The following is a 22,093-nucleotide window of genomic DNA, read 5'->3' as shown; positions in this document are numbered from 1 at the left end:
AGCCACCCAGGGACCCCTAACCCATTTTAAATCAGGAGGGGTCTTTCTGATTAAGTACTACGATGTGAGAAACAGAAAAATGAAACTGGCAATCAGAGAAAACAGACATAACAGAGGCTGGTCCTACTTAAAAAATCTCTTTGAAAGATAAGGGGCTTCAGAATCTTTTTTTTTTTTTTTTTTAAATGTCTATTCATTTTTGAGAGAGAGAGTGAGAGAGAACAGGGGAGGGACAGAGAGAGAGGGAGACACAGAATCCAAAGCAGGCTGCAGGCTCTGAGCTGTCAGCATAGAGCCTGATGTGGGGCTTGAACCCACAAACTGTGAGATCATGACCTGTGCCGAAGTTGATTGTTCAAGTGACTGAGACACCCAGGCGCCCCAAGGGGCTCAGAATCTTCACAGTCAGAGGTAGAAGGAAGGATATTTCAAGCGAAGGAATAAGAGCAAGAACAGAAGGGAGAGGCTTGGTTTTCTTTTTCTGCAAATGTCATTTACTGAGATCCCTCAGTCCTACGTAAAAAGCTTACCAAGCAAAAACAAGCAAACAAACAGCAAACAAAAAGCTAGGCAAGCAAACAACATTAACAATAGGGGTGGGGAGAACGCTATTAATTTTAAACAACCCCATTTCTTTGAGAAATGTCTGCCCTGGTTTCCACAGGGGAATTTCTGACCTCTTATATTTTGCTCTGTTTTTATTTCCAGGCTCTGGACTACTGTTTTGCATAAGATGTGGTGAAAAAGAGAAAAAACACCCAAAACCCTCGAAATCTTCCACTGCTCATGGAGTCATCGGGCGAGGTGTTTTTTCCTAGCACACACTGCCTATTTGTCTCACTCATCTATGCACTGTCAAAGTGGTTTTGTCATTTTCCTAAAAAAACCAACACAATAACTGGAATTGAAACTAAGTGGGGGATATCCTGTTTCTCTTAAGAGAGTAAGAATCTGACTGTATCAGCACTATCTCCATTTACAGTCTCAAAAGACACATCCATCTCAAGGATTTCTGTTACCTTAAAGGCTTAGTGAAGCTCATAAGCAAATAAGACAGATTTCCGAAGATACATGGTGCACACACGAGTCACATTATCCCCTTCTGCCTCCTGTGCAATTGCCATCATATTGTCTAGGGCAGAAAAAGTTTTATTTCAGTTTCATTTCTGAACTGCCACCGTCCTCAAGTCTTAATATATTCTACTTTACATTTCAATGTGAGGATCACAGATTTAATCTCCCAAAGGACAGACAGAACTAGATTGGTGGGGGTGATCTTTATAAGAGGCAAATTCATAACAGGGGTCAGGGCTGAAAGGCATCTTGGAATACGATAATGGAGTACATAAAGATAGCAACCAACTTACCTGAATTCATAAAGTTGCTTCATGACTTCTATGGTGTTATTTTCATAAAAGAAATTAATTTGAGGGCAAAGAAATATTATTACATGTTCTGGTGGTCCATATTTTATTTTCACTGAAATTTGAAGGAACTTTTCAGATCCAAAATATGAAAATAGGGTTGACTGCACACTATGGGGATTTCTTTGGCTGTATTTCACAGTGTTCCATGCTGAAATGTCAACCTTTGTAGATGGTGTAACCACCAGGCCCTCCTAACATAGATTCACAAGTTATAACCCCATGCTACTGTACTAACGTATGCATACACTGTGAAACACAAAAGAATCTAAAATGAAATAAAATGTATACAGGTTCTAATACTTCCCTCGCACATGCCAAGGGACTGTCTGGCATCCCCAGACTGGGTATGTTCACCCCACTTTGGAGACCACTGTGCTGAGACTGGAGAACACAATATTTGCCTTTTTTATGCAAATCACTCGAGTTGTTTACTTCCTTGAGAAATGCAAACTGCTCGTTTAAAAGTGCAGCAGAGAGCCAGGTAACGAGTTGGAACAGGCCCCAGAAAATGTGCCACGGGAATAAACCTAATGCAAACTCCAGCAGTTTTCTGGGCAATTTATCCAGGCCAAATAATTATTCTTATCTTATTTCCCCCCCGACTCATTTAAATAATCACTTCATCTCCTTAAGTATGAAACCAAACAAAAACCACCCCCAACTTTAAATCTTATTTTCCTAGACCGGCAGTAATTGCAGCCTTGTATTATCTTGTTCTGGCAATTCTACACACTGTGCTAAGCTCGCACAGCCTCGTACATACTGCTTAGCCGGCTGGAGCATGGCTTCAGGAGCATCTAAGTGAACGGGGCCCTGCTTCAGAAAGTCTAGGACACTGAGGGGAAAGAGAAAGTAGTTCACAGTCTGGGACAGTGGAATGGAAAATGTGCAAGTCGGGGAATTGCTACCAGTATGCGTTGCTGCCTGCTTTGAGTTGGTGCAGGGAATAAGAGAGCTTTTGCACCCCACGACCATCGCGCCACTGGGAACTGGTGTCTGCGAAGGCAACAAGAACCACGAGGTACACGCAAGTCTATGCTCACGGAGGATCCAGAGGAGGCTGGGGGAATCTATGTTTCCAAGTTTGCCACAAGCACCTCAAACACATGGCCTCACTCCCTCATCTCAAGCTATGGGAAGGAGGGAGGTGGTCGGGGGCCTAAACCTCCCCTTATCTCAAAGCCGTGGACAAAGAGGTCTTGGGACCTCATCCAGCCCCTAGCCAGGAGACTCAGGAGCCCTGCCACTTTGTCTCAGGTCCTAGAAACTGCCACATAGCCAACAAAGGGTGTATTCGAAACTGCTGCTTCCTAGGGCAGTCACCTTTCCTCTAAAATTTGTTTTCAAAATCTGGGTGAGCATCAGAATCACCTGGGAAGCTTCTGAAAATAAACTCCTGGGCCCCACCCCACTCAGACCAGGCAGATGGGACTCTCCAGCATGGACCCCGACGATCTGATGACCAGCTGAAACCACACCCTCCCTGTGCATTTTAGACCCAGGGAAGAGTGTAGAGCTACATGTACACACGTGTGTGCTGCAGCACACAGTCGCTCCCCTTGCATAACTGAGAAGTGCTGTGAACACCTTTCTGAGCACATTCCCCTTTTCTTTCCTGGCTTTTTCTTTTCCCTCGTAGGGAAAACTGCCTTGAGTCATAGACATGACTTGTCCGGAGGACAAGCAGAGCTCAGTAGGCTTCTCTCCCATCACACGTTTCTAGCCTTTTTTTTTTTTTAATTTTTTAATTTAAAAAAAAATTTTTTTTTAACGTTTATTTATTTTTGAGACAGAGACAGAGCATGAACGGGGGAGGGGCAGAGAGAGAGGGAGACACAGAATCGGAAGCAGGCTCCAGGCTCTGAGCCATCAACCCAGAGCCCGACGCGGGGCTCGAACTCACGGACCGCGAGATCGTGACCTGAGCTGAAGTTGGACGCTTAACCGACTGAGCCACCCAGGCGCCCCAACACATTTCTAGCTTTAAAAAAATGCAAGCTTTGGACCAGCTAATCCCCAAAGTTCCCTGTAGCTCTGACACTTTACAGTTTTATTTATCAGAACTCCACATCTTCGAGACTCCTAGTTCCGTGCTTTTTTCCCTCGTGCCTTTTTGACTTGTTTCTTCACTTACATTCCATGTACTAGTTCACCAACTCCCTTGGGGTGTTTAATCTTTTGTCGTTGCTGTTGATTTGTTAAAAAATCAAGTCCTAAACTCCATTTCTAGCCTGTAGTTTTCAAACCTTCACATAACAACAACAACAACAAAAAGAAATCTACTCATTTGTTAGTGAGGAGCTACCATGGATATCCTATTTTAAGGGAAGGTAATGATGTGTTTTCTCCATGCTATACTTAGAAAAATGATTTCTCTATCATCAGTATTCCTATGCCAGGTGGAAACTCCAGAAGGGAGAGACACATAGACTTTCTAGTTTGCAGACACAAACAATAAGCATCTACTACGTGCCGTGCCCATTTTAAATTCATGGAGCGCTGGGGAAGGCAGGCAAGTCAGTGGAAGATGACCAAACATGACAAGGGGGCGTCATCAGCTGTCCCACTGTCCAAACATCCTTCCATTCCATACACACATACATACATACTGAGAGTCAGCAGTGAACACTTGGGATACATGAGGGAGCAAACCTGACATGGTCCCTGACTACAGGGGTCCTCTGCTAATGGGGGAGGATGATGTTAAGCAAGTTGTCATATGAATATATGCGTCACTATGAATTGTGTTAAGGACTATGAAGGAAAATACAGGGCATATAACCTGCTGGGGGCCCAGAAATAAAGGATATGTGTATCTGGGAAGACTTCCTGGAAGAAGCGAGTCCCAAACTGAGAGAATAAAAAGAGGAAGCCCAGAAAGAAGGGAAGGCCATTCCTGACCCAGCGAAGTGAGTACATCTCTAAGCAGCTGCTGCCATTGCCATGTACTCAGAGGCATCCTGAGGTTACTAGCACAGCCTACTGAGCCCAGAGGAGCAATCTGTCTTAACACCCTTCCCGCCAGCCTTGAGGGAAAGAACATTCACTCCCCTTGCAAAAAGCACAGGGTGCCTTGTGTCAGTGTCTCTGCATGAACAGTTTCACTTTGTGAGGATCTGATTTTCAGTCCTAAATGAGATCTTTCCGTGTTAGTACTAACTGCAAGTTTATATACTTGGTGCTCACTGTTCTTTGCATTAGGCTCTAAGTTCGATTCACAGAAAAACAATCTAGCCTAGGCACCAAACAAGACACAATTTCCCGTCTAGGATAGCTTGACTCACCCAGAAACTTCCAGATACTTCAATACAAGTCCTCAATGCCCAGACACTCTTGGAAACATTTAAGGGCTGACACTTTATCAGTTATTCAATCCAAACAAAATACAAGAGTTCTTGTCCTTTCTTTTCATACATAGATTAATATCTACCCCTGAGATGCTAACTCTCCTAACTCAGGCTCTCACACCTCATGACTATTCCAATAAAGAATCAAACACCAATATCAGACTTACAGAATCGTAAGAGCCAGCTTGGCACTTCTTTCCTTTTGAAAGATGAGGTCCTTTATTTCTTCTTAAACCCTAATCACCCAAAAGTTCTGCAAGATTTTCCCGAACTGGTGATTCCAAAAATGTTAGAACTGATTCCCTTGATGTCAAAGGAAGCCGGATACAGGCCTGCTGATTGATGTGCTAAACAAACTCTTCCTAGCTGAGCCTTGACAATTGCAGGTTTGGCAAGACAATCATTACTTCCAGTTTTGTTTTTGTTAAAATATAAAAAGGGAGAGACAGACTCCCCGTCATTTAAGAGGGATCACCCAGTCCACGCCCTCTTGTATTAAAACTCTCCTTCCTGTCTTCATTTTAAAAGAGAGGAGCCACTCGTGGGGTGTTTGGGTGGCTCAGTCAGTGGAGTGTCTGAATCTTGATTTCGGCTCAGGTCATGATCCCAGGGTTGTGGGATCGAGCCCTGCATCGGGCTCCATGCTGAGCGTGGAGCCTGCTTAGGATTCTGTCTCTCTCCCTCTGCCCCTCTCCCTAACTTGTGCTCTCTCTCTCTAAAATAAAACTAAAAAGAGAGAGAGAGAGAGAGAGGAGCCACTCTCTCCAAAGCCTAGATTTATTTTTCCTGAAAAAAATCTCATTTTTAAAACGATGGACTGTAATTATTTACACTTGAGAAAGGACACAAGCTTTCTGGAATAGCCAATAATAAAACAGTCATTTTATTGGAGGGCTCTAAAGGTCTCACACGTTAGCCTGTGTCCAAATCACCTAGAAAGCTTGTTAAAAAACACTGCTGGATACTACCCTCAGAGTTTCTGATTCAGCAGGTTGAGGGTGGGCCCTGAGGATCTGTGGTTCTAACAAGTTTCCAGGTGATGCTGTTGCTGCTGGTCCAGGGACCACACTCTGAGAACCACTGCTCTAGAGACAGCTTTATGATCAAGAAGTGTGTACTGAGTAAGTACTGAATACAAGGTACTCCAATGGGTACTGGGAGCCCAAAGAGATAAGCAGCAAGTAAATAGAGAACAGCGGGAGGGGAGGGTGGGTGAGGGGTATTGAGGACGGCACCTGTTGGGATGAGCACTGGGTGTTGTATGGAAACCAACTTGACAATAAATTTCATATAAATAAATAAATAAATAAATAAATAAATAAATAAATAAATAAATAAATAAATAAAAGAACAGCAGATGCTAAATACCCAGGGAGCAGTAATCAGCACGTTTGGGAGAGAGAGCAATGATGTTAGATGCTGCAAGCCAAGGGCGGCCTTGGAGATAACTCTCTGACTTGAGAGGTCCTTGAGAGGAAGGCTAGTGCCTAGATAACCAGAGATGAAGGCACACGTGTAATGCCTCAAAGCAAAACATCTCAATTCCTATCAACACCGACTCTCCTTGCTATGGGAAGGTCACCATGCAGAACAGGAATTGTGGCTCATGTCCTCCACAGGCCTCCGCACTCAGCTGCACTATGCCACGAGGGTTCCAAGTGTGCAAAACCTGCAATGAGTAGAGCCTCCTCCAACTGGCCACAAAGACCAGAAGAGAATTACTCTTCCTGATTTTATCAGCAGCAAGGCCAGATCTGGCAGCACTGTGATGTCCCACAGGGCGATGTCCTCAATGGTGGAAGAGACAGGGGCCAATTCCTCTGAAGAGTAGATGGAGAAGGACCCAGGCAGGGCATGTGCTGGGGGCGAGAGGAATGAAGCACAAGAGTCAGAAGCTTGTGGACCCAGGATATGAGAGGATGAGGTGAGCACTGAGGGGCAGATCAGAAGTGGTCAAGGAATGACAAGAGATCACAGGAGAATCCTTTTCAACCCCCTCAAAGATCTCAGGCATGCTACTGTCCCAGGGGAACAGAGATGCTTACGGCACCACGGTCTTTGCCCTTGAAATGTTCCTGTCTAATGAGGAAGACAGAAGAATAGAAAGATAAATTATGAAAACAAGACGGGCTTATATGTCATAGCACTATGACAGAAATCTATTCATAGTGCTGTGCAAGGGCAGAGCACAGACCAAGTAACTCTGGGAGGTCAGGAAAGGTTTACTTATGGGGAGAGGTGACATTTGGGCTGGGTGTACAAGTATCTTCCAAGTAAAAAGAACAGGTGTAAGGCATAAAGTAGTGGAGAGTTCTGGAGCACCTGTGGAATGTGGGGCTCGCAGTGCTAGGAGGGTGTGTGTGTGTGTGTGTGTGTGTGTGTGTGTGTGCAGGAATGTGGGGCTTGCAGTACTAGGAGGGTGTGAGGGTGTGTGTGTGTGTGTGTGTGTGTGTGTGTGTGTAGGGCTGCTGGGAGCATGTACAGAAGTCAGGGAAGGAAGGCAGGCGCTAATGGCATTCCATGTTAAGGAGTTGGGATTTTAACCTCAGTGAGACTGAGAGTCACTGAATGATTTTTTTTTAATGTTTTTTTCTTTTTTTGAGAGAGAGAGAGACAGACAGAGTGTGAGTTGGGGAGGAGCAGAGAGAGAAAGGGAGACACAGGATCTGAAGCAGGCTCCAGGCTCTGAGCTGTCAGCACAGAGCCCAACACGGGGCCTGAACTCACGAACTGTGAGATCATGACCTGAGCCAAAGTCAGATGCTTAACCGACTGAGCCACCCAGGTGCCCCGAGTCACTGAATGATTTCAAACCATTAGGTGACATGGCCAGATTCTCATTGAAAAACTGTCATTGGAGAACAGAAGTCAAAGTGGAGAAGCAAGACTTGGGAAAGAATAGCCAATCCTATGGACCAGGACTGCAGCTGATATGGGGGAGAGGGCCAGATTTAGGTATCTTGGAGGCTGAACTGGCAATCTTCTGTATTGGATGTAGGGGGTGAGTGGTGGATGGTGGAGACAGAGCCCTATCACTGAAGCCAGACCCCTCTGAGATGGATGAAAATTATTCAAATGACCATGGAATTTCACTGTCCCAGCTCAATGCATTCTCTTTTCCTGCCTCTACTCCTCCAATTTGATATTCACCGTATGACTTTATTCTAAGCATGGTTCCATCTTTTTGGAAGGAAAATCTCATTGCTGTCTACTGTAGCCATGCAAAATAAATCACAGGGGTACTCATCACAGATCCTCAGCTTTCATATTATATTCACTCAACTAAGGCTTCGAGCACATGGTGACTTTACAGGTGCAAAAATAGTCAAGGTCTGAGTGGAGCCTGGCAGCAGGTTTAATCATTATCATCTGTGAAATAAAAGGCTTTGTAACTTGTAAACAGTACCAGGTTTCTTTCATTTAAATGGTTCATTAGTGTTTAAAAGTGATAAAACAGAGAGTCTTAGACTGCAAACATAGAACTGAAAAAATGAAGCTTTTTCCCCTGTAGTTCAGTACTTTTATAAGGCAGAGCAGGGGAGACCTCGGGCACACTGTCAAATCCAGAAGATACTTCATGCCAGCTGACCAATTTCTGATCCTGCAGGGCTCTGTCTCAGGCTGGTTCTCCTGGTTAAGACCAGAGCTCAAGAGGATGGTGACAAATGATTGGTGTTGAGGCATCAGTGGTGAGCCAGGGAGAAATCCAGGTGTCCCCTCCTCTACGAGTGCTTTGTGAGGAAGGCAGAGAAGCTCAGAGAAGGGAGAACTGTGAAAGCAGGATGACTTTGGGTTTTGCGTGGATACTGGGTTTGGGATTGTCTACGAAAGCCTGGGCTGACAGGACAGAGACCCCTAACATACTGCATTGAAACATGTGCTTATGGAAAATTAGTGCTGAGTTTCCCATATAAACTATGTTATAATAGAATGCATTGCAATTCCTTTAGCAAAAATACAATAAACATATAAAATAATATATGATGAATTGGTAAACTTTTTAAAAAGATGTTATTTTTTAACATGTTATTGGTGATGATGGGAACTGGCCACTGCTAGATGTCTAAATTAGTATAAATAATCTCTCTGGAGAAAGCCCATTTTTTAATTAGATTATTTGTGGGTTTGGTGTTGAGTTATTTAAGTTCATTATATATTTTGAACACTAACCCTGTATCAGATATGCCATTTGCAAATATCTTCTCCCATTCAGTAGCTTGTCTTTTAGTTTTGCTGGTTGTTCCTTTGCTGTGCAGAAGCTTTTTATTTTGATGTAGTCCCAACAGTTTATGTTTGCTTTGTTTCCCTTGCCTTAGGAAATACGTCTAGAAAAATGTTGCTATGGTAGAGAAATTACTGTCTCTCTTCCAAAGATGACATACAGATAGCTAACATACACGTGAAAAGATGCTCAACATCACCTATCATCAGAGAAATGCAAATCAAAACCACAATGAGGTATCACCTCATACCTGCCAGAATGGCTAAAATAAAAAACACAGGAAACAATAAGTGTTGGTGAGGACGCAGAGAAAAAAGAACTGTCGAGTACTGTTGGGAATGCAGACTGGTGCAGCCATTGTGAAAAATAGTGTGGAGCTTCCTTAAGAAATTAAAAACAGAACTCCATATAATCCAGTAATTCCACTACTGGGTGTTTACCCAAAGAATACAAAAATATGAATTCAGAAAGATATGTGCAGTCTTATGTTTAAGTGGCATTATTTACAATAGTTCAATTATGGAAGCAGCCCAAATGTTCATTGATAGATGAATGGATAAAGATGTGATATACACACACACACACACAGGGAATATTATTCAGCCACAAAAGGATGAAATCTTACCATTTGCAACAACATGGATGGATCTAGACAGTACTATGCTAAGTGAAATAAATCAGAGAAAGACAAATACCATATGATTTCACTCATATGTGGAATTTAAGAAACAAAACAAATGAACAAAGGGAAAAAGAGACAAGCTGAAAACCAAACTCTTAACCATAGAGAACTGATGGTTACCAGAGGGGAAGAGGGTGGGGGATGGGAGAAATGGGTGAAGGGATAATAAAAAGTACACTTATCATGATGAGCACCTAGGAATGTATAGAATTGTTGAGTCAGTATATTGTACATCTGAAACTAAGGTAACACTGTATGTTAACTGTACTAGAATTTAAAAAATACGTATGTGCGTAAGGAAAAATATCAAACAGAAAGGCATTAAAAATGTTAAATATGGCTATCTTTGAGTAGGATTATGGGTGATTTATACGGTCTTGTGGGATTTTTCTTTTTTGTGTGTGTGGCATTTTTCTGATCAAAAATCACTTATATAGTGAAAATAGTATTATAATCAGAAAAATTCATTTAAATTATATGTAATAAATTATAATAAATTAATCAATTATAAATTTATGCAAATAAGTATAATTTAAAAATATGTAACATGATGTATTTAATATAGAGAAAGGCCCATTTACTAGAGCAGTATTTAGTGTAAAAAATTTGCAATTAAAGAATTCCTTGGTGTTTTTTGTGAGAGTACGAGTGATGAATTTTTAAAAACGAACGTGACTGTAACCTCTCCACAAAGACTGCTGTGCCACACAAATGGCCCTGGGCTTTATCAGAGGAGGCACAGAGCTATAGAGCCTCTTCCTCTCTTTAAGATCCTGAGCTTGCTCAGCATTCTGTGGAGAAGCGGCCAAGCCAACCCAGGGCAGCGTCCCCAGCAGTGGGGTCCATGAGGGGAGGTCCCCGTGGGAGGGGGCCGGGCTGCAGAGACGCCAGGGAAGGAAGCCTGGTTAGTCAGGTGGAAATATGGGAGTGGTGCTGGAGTTGAGAAGTCTCTGGTGGGGCTGCCACATATTTCTTGTGCCAGGGACGAGAAGAAGCAGAGGGTAACTGCTATGTCAACATAGAGAACGCAGGGCTCCTAGGGCTGGGAGGTCACGGGGAGGAAGACGGGTAGGCAGTAGTGAGAGGCAGTGGGGAGGAGACATCTGACGTTGAAGCCTGTTCCAGGCGTATTCAAAGACCATCCCTGAAGGCTCAGGAGGCCGGAACGTCGATAGTAGCCCAAAGACCCTTTGAGGCTGCCACACTGTGGTCAGCTGTGGGCCTCGGAGTAACCATAATTTTCATGGTGGATAAATCCAGTTCAGTTTTGGTGTCATTTTCAGTAGCATTCTCAATGAATGCTTACTCTGCTGTTTGATTTTGAATTCATTTAGTTATTTATAACTCAGCACCAGAAGTACTGGCTAAATTCTAGGGATTCACTGGGAACCCAATCCAGTCATCACGTTCCCTTACCTCATGGAGTTTTAGAGTTGGACAGGAGAAGCAGATCTTAATCACATAATCACAAATCCAAACGTGATAAGCAGTTCACAGGAGAGCCACATAATCATGCTAGGAGAGCTAAGAGATTTTTGTTTTAAAGCTAGTTTAAGCTTTTTTTTTTTTTTAAGTTTATTTTTGAGAGAAAGAAAAAGTGTGAGCAGGGAAGGGGCAGAGAGCAAGGAGGAGAGAGGACTGAAAACGGACTTATGCTGACAGTAGAGAGCCTGATACAGGGCTCAAACTCATGAACCATGAGCTCATGACCTGAGCCGATATCCGACTGAGCCACTCAGATGCCCCAGAGAGCTAACAGATTTAATATACGTGGGTATAGCTTCTCTGACGCAGTAACACTATGGGATCCCAAAGATGGATAGAGTCATCTTATTCAGGCAGAGGATTCCAGAGAGACAGAAGAGCATTTGCAAAGGTCCTGTGGCAGAAAAACATGTAGCCATCATGAGGGACTACAGGAAGGGCAGTGTAGTGGTTGCTTAGGAGTGATGAGCTCTGTGAGAAAGAAGTAAGGTTCAAGAAGTAGGCAGGAGCCAAGGAGGCAGTGTAAACCACGGAAATTAGTTTGCTCTCTACCCTAACTAAAAGTAAAAGTAAGGGAAGCCACTGAATGGTGTCATAATCCAAAGAAATGGGAATAATCGCAGTTGTTTTTAAACTGTTCACCTTAATGCCATTCATTCAGCTCTGGCTTATTTACTTTACAGGTTAGCCTTCTGAGAAAGTTCTGTGAAGGAAGAGCAGCTAGAAAAATGTTTCAACTCAACACTGGGCTTATACAATGCCTCTGGGCAAATTACAAAAAGGCATCTCTTCTTTAAGATGCTTTCCTTCTTTTATTGGCAAATTGTCTTGATATACTGATTTTGTTAGAGCAAAACTCTTTATTGCTATCTTCCAGAAAACTGCCATAATAAATGTAAAAGTCCCTGATTTTTATGATGTGAATGTGCTTCCTTAGATGTAGCACTTTTGTGCAGTCCACACTCGCACAACCATCCTCAGTGACCCTAGATGTCTAGTAATCAAAGAGAAAGGAGAAAAGCAACTTTTTCTTCCTTAAAATAAAATAGCATACTGTGTAAATGTAACAAAAATGCATTTTTTTGGGTCTTCTGAGGCCTAATTTAACCAAAACTAATTTTCTAATGCTTACCCATGCTGCCTAGGTTTAGTGCTGGTGGGACAGAGTAAGGGTCTTCAAATGGCAGAAGGAGGGCCCCCTCTCCATGGCTGGTTGGATGGGGAACAAGAGCTAACAAGAGTTTACACTAAAAATGACACATCTATCAGATCTGGGGTCCAAAGAGGAAACCATGGGGCCACACTGCAACCACAGTTAACCAAAAGCCCTCCTGACTCTGTGTGCCAGCAGACCACGAGGGTGTGAAACATCACAGGCCACGTAAGAGCTCCGAGCCATGCAGGAGTCCCAGTTCCATTAAAATTGTAAAACATATCTTTTTTTTTAAGGGGTGCTAACATTTTTTTAAAGTTTATTTATTTTTGAGAGAGAGAGAGAGAGTGAGAGAGAGAGAGAGCGACCAAGCATGAGTGGGGGGCGGGCAGAGAGAGAGGGAGACACAGTATCCGAAACGGGCTCCAGGCTCTGAGCTGTCAGCACAGAGCCCGACGCGGGGCTGGAACTCACAAACTGTGAGATCATGACCTGAGCTGAAGTCAGACGCTTAACTGACTGAGGCACCCAGGTGCCCCAAAATTCTTAGACATATCTGCACAACTTTGCCCGACTGGGTTTTGTGTTATTGTAACATTCCACTTCTCAACCAGAATCTCTCCATCTAAGCCTGTTTGTTTGCTTGTTTGTTTATTTATTTATTTGATTTAGTTTGAGAGAGTGCATGCAAGTGGGGGAGGGGCAGAGAGAGAGGGAAGAGAGAGGGAAGAGAGAGAGGAGAGAGAGAGAGAGGGGAAGAGAGAGAGGGGGAGAGAGAGGGGGAGAGAGAGAGGGGGAGAGAGAGAGAGAGAGAGAGAGAGAGAGAGAGAGAGAGAGAGAGAGAGAATCCCAAGAAGGCCTTGTGCTGTCATTGTGGAGCCTAATGTGGGGCTCAAACTCACAAACTGTGAGATCATGACTGGAGTTGAAACCAAGAGTGGGACGCTTAACTGACTAAGCCACCCAGAAGCCCCTCTCCTGGGTGGCTTAAATTCACAAACATTACTTTTCAAACCTACACCAAGAAGTAGCAATAAAATTCTCATATATATTAATTAGTAAGCATGCTAGAAATTGATATACACACTGAACTTAATACACAGTTACTCTCTCATCCCATTTCCAGTTTCAATGTTTTTTTTTTTAATTAATATTTATTTTGAGAGAGAGCATATGTGTGTGTGCGTGGGCGAGGGAGGAACAGAGAGAACGCGCACAAGAGAGACTCCAAAGCAGGCTCTGTGCTGAGCACAGAGCCTGACACAGGCTCAATTTCACAACCATGAGATCATTACCCAAGCTGGTCAGGAGTCAGACATCCAACCAACCGAGTCACCCACGCACCCCTCCATGTTTTTTCTTAAATGAAAATCATTACTCTCATGGATTTGTCTCGAAGACCGTGACAAAAAAAATAAAAAGAACACCCTGTGGTCCTCTCCCGTCCGGGTCTCTACCCTACTATCTTAAGCTATTATCTTTGATCCTGCCTTCAACATCTTCAGGGACACATCGTTTTCCAGCACAGCAGCTGGGGAAACCAAAGGCACACTTACTGCTCCCTGGATGGAAGACGAGCCAGGTCCTTCGTCCTCTTCCCCGTCTGGCTCCTGGTCCTCGTTGTCGGTCCAAGAGGACACGTCCTCTACTGAACTGGTCAGATCAGGCAAACTCTTAGATGTCAACCTCAGGAGGTCCTCTGTGGAGCTTTCCTAGGGGGACACAATTAAAGGGCTATGAATTACCCCATGGCACCAAGCAGTTCTGGATCAAGGTCAAGGAAAACCTAGAAGAGGCAGCTTGTGAGCGTGGCCACGAGCTCTGAACCCAAAGACCGTATGGAACGTATGTCCCACACTTCAGGTTGGCAGGGTTACCACACGTCAGGGGCCAAGACCCAATTTAAATCCCAACCAATTTTTTTTTCCCTGAAAAACCTGTTTCATAGACAGATGTTTCTACAGGCAATCCAAATTCTCTGTCCTTTAGGTTCTTTGATACCCTGCCTTACTTTACACTTTAAGCCCCCTCATTGGCAGGTCAGGATCTTAGAGCAGTCGCTTCTGACCAGCATTCCAAATACACCTCCCTCCATTGTCCCCTCCAACCCATACCTTCCATGCCAGCCATACTGACCTTCTGACATGCCAGGCTCTCTCCTGCTCTACGCCCTTTTCCACCAGCAGCTCCCTCTGCCCAGGGAGCTCAGTTTTGCAGATCAGCTTTAGCACCCTCCCCTGCAAGCCTTCCTGGATGAGCTCAGAAGCCATTCTGCATGTCTTTCCCTTCTTCCCAAATGTCCTTTACTGTTTCTTTCATCGCCCTGCATGTATGTCTAAGTATGCCTATCTCTCCTGCTCATCGGAGCGTTCCCCAAACTGAATGCCATCTCTACTCTTTGCTGTGTCCCCAGGCCCAGCACACAGCTCTAATATCCATGTGCTCCTCCCCCTCACTGCTCATCTCACTAGCATACGAGATTTCATTCACTGAAAAGAGATCAGACTGTTGATTGAATCATAACCCCAAAGTGGAGACTGATAACGTCTCTTCAAAGAAAGAAGCCCTTCAACACTTTTTAGAGGTCAAAAAAAATACATGGAATCAGACTCCATTTATTTTATTTTTTTTAACGTTTATTTATTTTTGAGACAGAGAGAGACAGAGCATGAACGGGGGAGGGTCAGAGAGAGGGAGACACAGAGTCTGAAACAGGCTCCAGGCTCTGAGCTGTCAGCACAGAGCCTGACGCAGGGCTCGAACTCACGGACCGCGAGATCATGACCTGAGCCGAAGTCGGCCGCTTGACCAACTGAGCCACCCAGGCGCCCCCAGACTCCATTTAGATTAGAGTATAAAGAAGGCTTCATCATAGCCCTTCCTTCCTACACACAGACAAGGCCACAGGGGTGAGTGGGATGCAGGCAAGGTCACAGAGGCCACTTGACAATCTCACACGCAAGTGAGGTGCACACAGCCGCCGAGAACTCTTGGGGAAACACCACAGCATAGGAGGCCAGGGAGTAGGGGTGGCTGATCTGAGGCCATAAAAGAGAGAAATGCGTCCTCCCCTCCTTCTCCCACGGCTGTTTCTACAGGAAGGAAGCATGTAGAAAGTTTTGATCATCATATTCCTCGGGGCTTGACAGAAAAGAGAACAATAACAGAAGACACCCATCTTAAACAACAGGTGTTACAGACTATTAGTGAGTAGGTATACTGGTGACAGTGACACTTGTTACTAGTTTGATGCAGGTCCAACTTTGGAGGTACCCGAAGCTCATTCCTGTCAGGTCAGTAATTGTGAATACTACACAGTTAGACCTTATCTGAGGGAAGGAGCAAAAGCTATGAAGCAAAAAGGGAGTTCAGCTCTCTTCTGTGATGTCAACTCTGCTAGACCATTAACAGAAAAGAGTTTTTAAAAAAAGATGAAGGTCCCAACTGGTGAGTAAGTTGCACAACAGGACAGAATACTCCATGGTCATTAAAAATGGTGCTACAGCAACGTACATTCTGAGGTGGAAAGACTCTTACGGTATGCAACTTAGTGAAAAAGGCAGATGGAAAAGCAATATTGCCATATTAATAATGGATGTAACAATAAGCTGGATGTGTTAACACGTGATAACCATAAAGGCAAACCTTTCTCCACATGCTTGTTGCAACCAGCTGCATTGTTTGGGCTCTTTATATTTCATTCAATCTTCCTGATATTCCACGAAGCAGTTATGGATTCTTATTATCCAGGTGAGAACCCCGAGGTTTAAAAAAATGTAGTAATGTGCTCAAGATATACAGTTTTTATTTATTTTTATTTTTAAATTTTATTTTATTTTTTTATTTGAGAGAGAGAGAGAGAGAAAGAGAGAGAATGCAAGTTGGGGAGAGAGACAGAGGGAGAAAGAGAGAGGGAGACAGAATCTTCAGCAGGCACCATGCTCAACACGGAGCCTGATGTGGGGCTCAATCCAATCATGACCCAAGCTGAAATCAAGAGTTCAATACTCAACTGACTGAACCACCCAGGCGCCCCAAAATATACAGCTTTTTTAAAGGCTGTGCCTCTGAAGTCTATGCAGGTCTGCCTCCAGGGGCAATCCATCTCTTGTGTTTGACTCCATTAAAAAAACACGTCTGGAAGGACAGACAAATAAGTTAATGGAAAGAATTACTGGTGGCATTATGAAAATTTTATCTTCCTTTTCTTCTAGGTTTTCTACATTAGATATAATAAATACGTATTACTTGTTAATAAAAACAAAGTGATAAAAAGAGAGAAATCATATTGCTACGCATGTACTTCCAGGAATATGAAAGCAAACTTGGATATTCTGATTTCATTCGTTCAACAAAAACTTTCTAAGCTCCTATGTATAAGCAAACAACGTATTTGTGGGGAAACACAAGACATCCTGTCCCGAAGAAAGTAACTGTTATATCTTCAAAACAACACCCTAAAGTTTGGGGGAAAAGGGACTGTGTTCTACAATAATAATTTATATTCTTACTATTCTTTCTATTCAGCAAATAAAAATCTCTTTTTTTCCCCTCCCTCTCTTCAAACATAAAGAGAAAATAAAGACTGGATTACTCGCTCTTGTTGGATAAAGACGAGGAATGGATGCCAGGAGGTATGGAAAGGCAGACTTTTGAGCATCTCGGACGGCGCCGATTAAGCTCAGGAACAAAGAGCAGGCAGCTGCTATGGCAACGTATTGCCTGGATGGAAACAGAGTCAATGGGAAGAGGTGAAAGGTGTCACTCCTCTGTGGTCTGGGTCATTTTTAGGCCCATTATTCAGTACAGATGGCCAACAGCAATAGATTGACAATGGGAACACCCATTCCTGGCTCCAGACTGCTGCTCAGCCTTACAAAGACCCAGTGAGTGTCCTTAAAAGTCAAAGCCTTGGGGTGCCAGGGTGGCTCAGCTGGTTAGGCATCAGACTCTTGGTTTTGGCTAGAGTCACGATCTCATGGCTGGTGAGTTCAACCCCTGCATCAGGCTCTGTGCTGACACCCTCTCTCTGCTCCTTCCCTGCTCTCTCTCTCTCTCTCTCTCAAAATAAACAAATAAACTTAAAAAAAAAAGTCAAAGCCTCTGGCAGGAACACATTACCTCTCTCTAATACCATTGGCTCTGTGTCCTTTCTATATCATTTGACTAAGAGACAGCTTGGTATATGGAAAGAAGTTAACTTTGAAGTCTTATGGACCCGCAACGGAACATGCTATTGCCACCCACTGCTTGTGTGACCTCTGGGTCAATTAATTAACCCCTCAGATTTTTACTTCATCTTTTGGAAAAAAAGAACGAATAGCTCTCTCATGGGATTTCAAGAATTAAATGAGATCATAGGTAAAAAGCACCTAGCATCCAGTGTGTCCCTGATACATATTAGTGCCCTTTCTTTGAGTCGGTGAACATGACCACAGATCAGGCATCATCCAGGAGACCAGCCTTCAACACCCTCCTGTACGCTCCTTAATTATGCTTATCCACAAGTGGACCTTTTTCATTTTTATTTTATGTTTTCTTTGCTCTGTGTGTTTGTGGATAATAGCTTGACATAGAAGAGATTCCCCCTTCTCCATTTTCTGAACTAGCAGGAGAAAGAAGTCAGTGTAGAAGTAAAGGTTCGGTGGCCGTGGTATAATGCATGTGCCAGAGCCCCTGTGTTCTTGAGCCATAGACTGTGAGGAGACAGCAGGGCTCCCGGCGGTATCTCTGGGAGGGGGAGGAGGGCACCTGTGAATGGAGGCTGTCTCAACTCCTGCCTCCGGGGCCTCAAAGCCAACCCTTCCTCCCAAGTCTGCATCAAGGCTCTGTGTTCTCGTTGGTAGCCTGAGAATCTGGGTTAAGGGATTGGGGTGAAAGGTGTGAAAAGAGGAAAACAGATTTTTCAGATAGTTTAAAATATTGTAATTATTAAATACTCCAAAAATAGGCACTAGACCTTGTAATCTAAGAGAGAAAATACAGAAGAGCCTGTGGATGCGAGGTTCAAAAAAATAGCAGGGATAACGAGGAAAGAATGAGCCACGCTGGCAAGAGCGTATTGCCGCGAAGGGTGGAGCACCGGGGTGGTTTCCCACCACTGCTTACAGGAACTAGAATGAAGCCCAGGTTCCACTGCACTAGCTCCTGAGTCCTGGGGACACTTTCCTGTCTTATCAACAGCAGACGGGACCACGGGGCAGAAGCAAGAGGGTTCCGGTCCTCCCCCTTTTGGTCACACAGCTGTGGAGGCCTGCAGCCTTCATCCAGGGCGCTAAGACACCAGGGGACAAGCAGGTGCTGGGGCCCAGGACCTCAGTGCTATTTTAACACACTCTGGGGATGGGGATACAAGAAACACCAGCCTGAGCCCCTTATGAAAAGGAGGTGGCAGCCAGAGGAAGGGGACAGACACCGGCTGTGCATCAAGAAGATAGCAGATAGCATCTAGGCCTCTGTGAGATGGGAACCAGCCATGGGAGTTAGTCCTCACTGGCTCCTTGGGGAAACTGAGGACGGAGCGGAGGACAGTGACCAGACAAACAGGATTCACAGGGCTTCCTGCAGCACCAACACTCCGTGAGGCCATGAGTCAGAACCAGGGCCTGTGGCCTGCCTGTGACTAGTCCTAAACCTTTCTTCCTTCGGGACCTGGAAAATGCACAGCTCCATGCCTCTGGCATCCCTGCCATCCGGCGGGCTTCCGTGTCTCTTCTTGAGTGTCTCCTTGGGAGAGAGGCTACTCTCTCCACCTTGAATTTCTGTCCACCCTACCACCCTTCCCTTTTCCTTAGTCTGAGCACTGCTCTTCCATCTACTATTTCAGCTAAAGGCCGTCCTCATGGGCTTACACTATAGCATCACAGCTGTTTAAATGGCCCAAGTGCGAGCCTGTGTGTCAGTGTTTGTGTGCGGGATGGGGAGGGCTCAAATCTGAATTCACCACCATCATTAAAAATAGATATAAAAAATAACCAAACTACCTACCTTGCTGGCTACCACCAGCTGAACCATTCCAGTGGCTGAGCGAAGAATGGCCACCGCTTCCTCATGGGAGAGACCCACCAATAAGTGACCATTGATTACCAGCAGCTCGTCTCCTAAGGACAGTCTGCCATCCCTGAGGAAATGGAGATGGGAAAAAAATCCCTTGTGAAGATATTCTGGGCTTGAGAAGGGACATTTTCCTGGAGCTGGGGAGGGTCGTGAGAGGGCACAGTTAAAATCAGGCTGAGGATAAAGGAGAGATGGCCAGCAATAGTTTGGGATGGGATTTATCCTTTGGTTTGGCTGGGTCCCCTGATGCCCACTTAGGGAAGCTCCATGATTTCAAGTGGTTGCCTGGTAGTAGGCAAGTTCTTAAGTCACTACCATATCTTGCATCAACTTTAATGAAATGCCTCCCATCCAGGGGGAGACAATGATAGAGGAGCGAAGACCCCATGGTTTTTGGACAGTTAAGTCATTCTTACCTCAATCCTATCTGCCATCCTGCCCTCACAACCGAGTTCTCAGCTGAGTCACTGAGCTAAGCACCCCCAAACAAAGGTATCTTAAGCTTGACCAAAAGCCTTGTCTAAACTGCTGCCCTCTCTCTTTCCAGGTGACATGCCCTCGTCCCCAAAACACACAGTTATAGGACCTTGAGGATGAGGTTTCTTTCCATCCTACAGCCAAGCTTCACCAGCAGAAGGATGAATACAAAAGCAAACAAACAGAATGACCAATTTACTGCTATTGCAGCTATCAGACCTGGTCTACAAATGTTTCTTTATTCCCTCTAAAGTAAATTATAGCTAACTAACAGCTTCCTTCCCATTGGGCTGGCAAGAGGCTCAAGGGTGGGTCAAGGGTCTGCCATGGCACCCTGTGTCAGAGCATTGCACAGGCCCTTTCAGTCACGGTGGGTTGGCAGTCTTGTGGGTTCCACTTGAACCTCCAATGGTCTGGCCTCCCATGATCCCAAAGGAGGTTTTTCATCTCCATTGCTAAATATGGGATAGGAAATCTGGTGATGCAGATGGACCCTAAGCCTAGGACCCCACCATCCCTTCTGAAGGCTTTACATCAATGCCCAGGGTGCTGCTGTTGGACATGTGCATGCCCCCCATATTCCCAGATTCACCAACTTTCTCTCCAACATTTCCACTCTCCTTCAGTGAATAAACCAGCTTCTCTCATCCTACTCTCCCTCACCAGTTTCTTTCTCTTAATCCTCTAGGGCGTGCATCATAGTCTTTTCTATGAATTTAGCCTTTAACAGAACACAGGAGGCACCAGAGACTTCTGACAGCCTCTGCTTTCTGTCCTTCAAAAATCCCTAAAGCAGAGAAATGCTAAGAACCCTTCTAGCTGCTTGGAATGGAAAGAGAAGGGGAATAGGAAACCCACAGAGAACAAACTGGAAGCTCAAGGAGGTGTGTGGGCCCAGGTGAACAGGGATCAAGAGTAAAAACGAACACAAAGTTCTGACCACTGTCGTTGAATTTATGCAAGACCATTCCTACCCACATCCCTTTTCTTATTTCCCTCTTCAATTCCATCTCCCTCATCTCCTGTTATTACCTAGAATGCCACACATGTGAATTATATACTCCAGAAAGAGAGAGAGAGAAAGACACACATAAAACTCAGGGTTCAGGGTGAAAAGAAAATGGGTGTCTAATGGTGACACCTACTAAAAACAGCTCACATAGAAAACAGACAAGAACAGCTCTTCTTAAGTTTATCTCTGGGCACAGGAATTTTCTAACTGCCAACCTTCCAAAGACATGCTAGAATCCAAGGCCTAGTAGCATTAATGGGAAAATGGCTCTCTGATGGGAATTCCTCAAGGTATACACCTCATTTGGGAAATTTAGTGATGCTCTTCTGGATAAAAACTAGAGTCTTAATCCTTCCCTAATGACTGCTGCCCAGACAACCGACCAGTGCAGTTAACCTTATCTCTAGTTATTGGCAACTTAATCTCTAGTTACAAGACTAGAACAGGGACATGACACACTTTGCTAATTTATACCCTGGTCCTCTCCTCAGTTTTCCATTTTTTACCTCCAGCTCCTTCAATGCCACTTCATGAGATAAATTTTTCAGTCCTCTCTTGGTCTGGGGCAGGCCAACACTACTCTGATTTGTCTTATCCCCTTTATAACCAGGGTACCTGAATGGAACACCAAATTCTCAACTAGATTTACCTCCCTCATCAGTGAAACTCTACCTCTACACACCTGCTGTATACATGTGGGCATGCAACGCGTGTACACACCCCAATGTGCCTTGCAAGCAGTAGACACCCTGTGTATGCGGAAGCAATCAGCTAGCAAGGCAAAAGCATGCTTTATATTTTGGGATAGCTACATCCTTGTAACTCCAAACGGACTTCTTTGTGCATGCTCTGCCTAAGCACTGTCCTTCTTCCTACTTAAAACAACAGTTCAGACTTAAAAAGAAGGTTTGAAGTATGAATTATTCAAGGTCACAAGGAGAAAAATTCACATTTACTGTTTACCACTCCACATCTGCATGACACACGTATCCATGTGTGTGTAGAATCCTGAGAGCCTTGACAGATCACATGAAATGTGGTCACATTTAAAATCAATGACTTTCCCAAGTCATTAGCCACCATCTTATAGGGGTTAAGATTCAGGAAAGTGGTTTTCTGTTGCATGGCATAGTCTCAATAGGTAACCACATATTACCAGTATCCCAAAAGTTAGTGTAAGTAACAATCACTTGAAACTCAAAACAGACTGGAAAGAAATGCAATCTCTCTAT

The 22,093-nt window shown here is 44.3% G+C and overlaps 1 protein-coding gene across 7 annotated transcripts in view; it reads right to left on the bottom strand.

Annotated features, from left to right (window-relative positions):
* The window catches only part of PDZD2 (PDZ domain containing 2), a 366,979-nt gene that overhangs the window by 68,729 nt on the left and 276,157 nt on the right, over positions 1-22,093 (bottom strand). For 5 of the 7 annotated variants that reach the window (XM_058716556.1, XM_058716567.1, XM_058716596.1 and 2 more), the window contains 2 exons: positions 19,304-19,436; positions 13,873-14,028 (listed from right to left, as the gene is read on the bottom strand). In XM_058716556.1, the coding sequence (XP_058572539.1) occupies positions 13,873-14,028; positions 19,304-19,436 (289 nt within the window). The remainder of the gene's footprint in view (positions 1-13,872; positions 14,029-19,303; positions 19,437-22,093) is intronic. The other 2 variants (XM_058716576.1, XM_058716586.1) reach the window with 1 other exon arrangement.

Source organism: Neofelis nebulosa, chromosome 1, assembly GCF_028018385.1.
Source record: "Neofelis nebulosa isolate mNeoNeb1 chromosome 1, mNeoNeb1.pri, whole genome shotgun sequence".
Classification (NCBI taxonomy): domain Eukaryota; kingdom Metazoa; phylum Chordata; class Mammalia; order Carnivora; family Felidae; genus Neofelis; species Neofelis nebulosa.
This window is presented reverse-complemented; position numbering and strand designations above follow the sequence as displayed.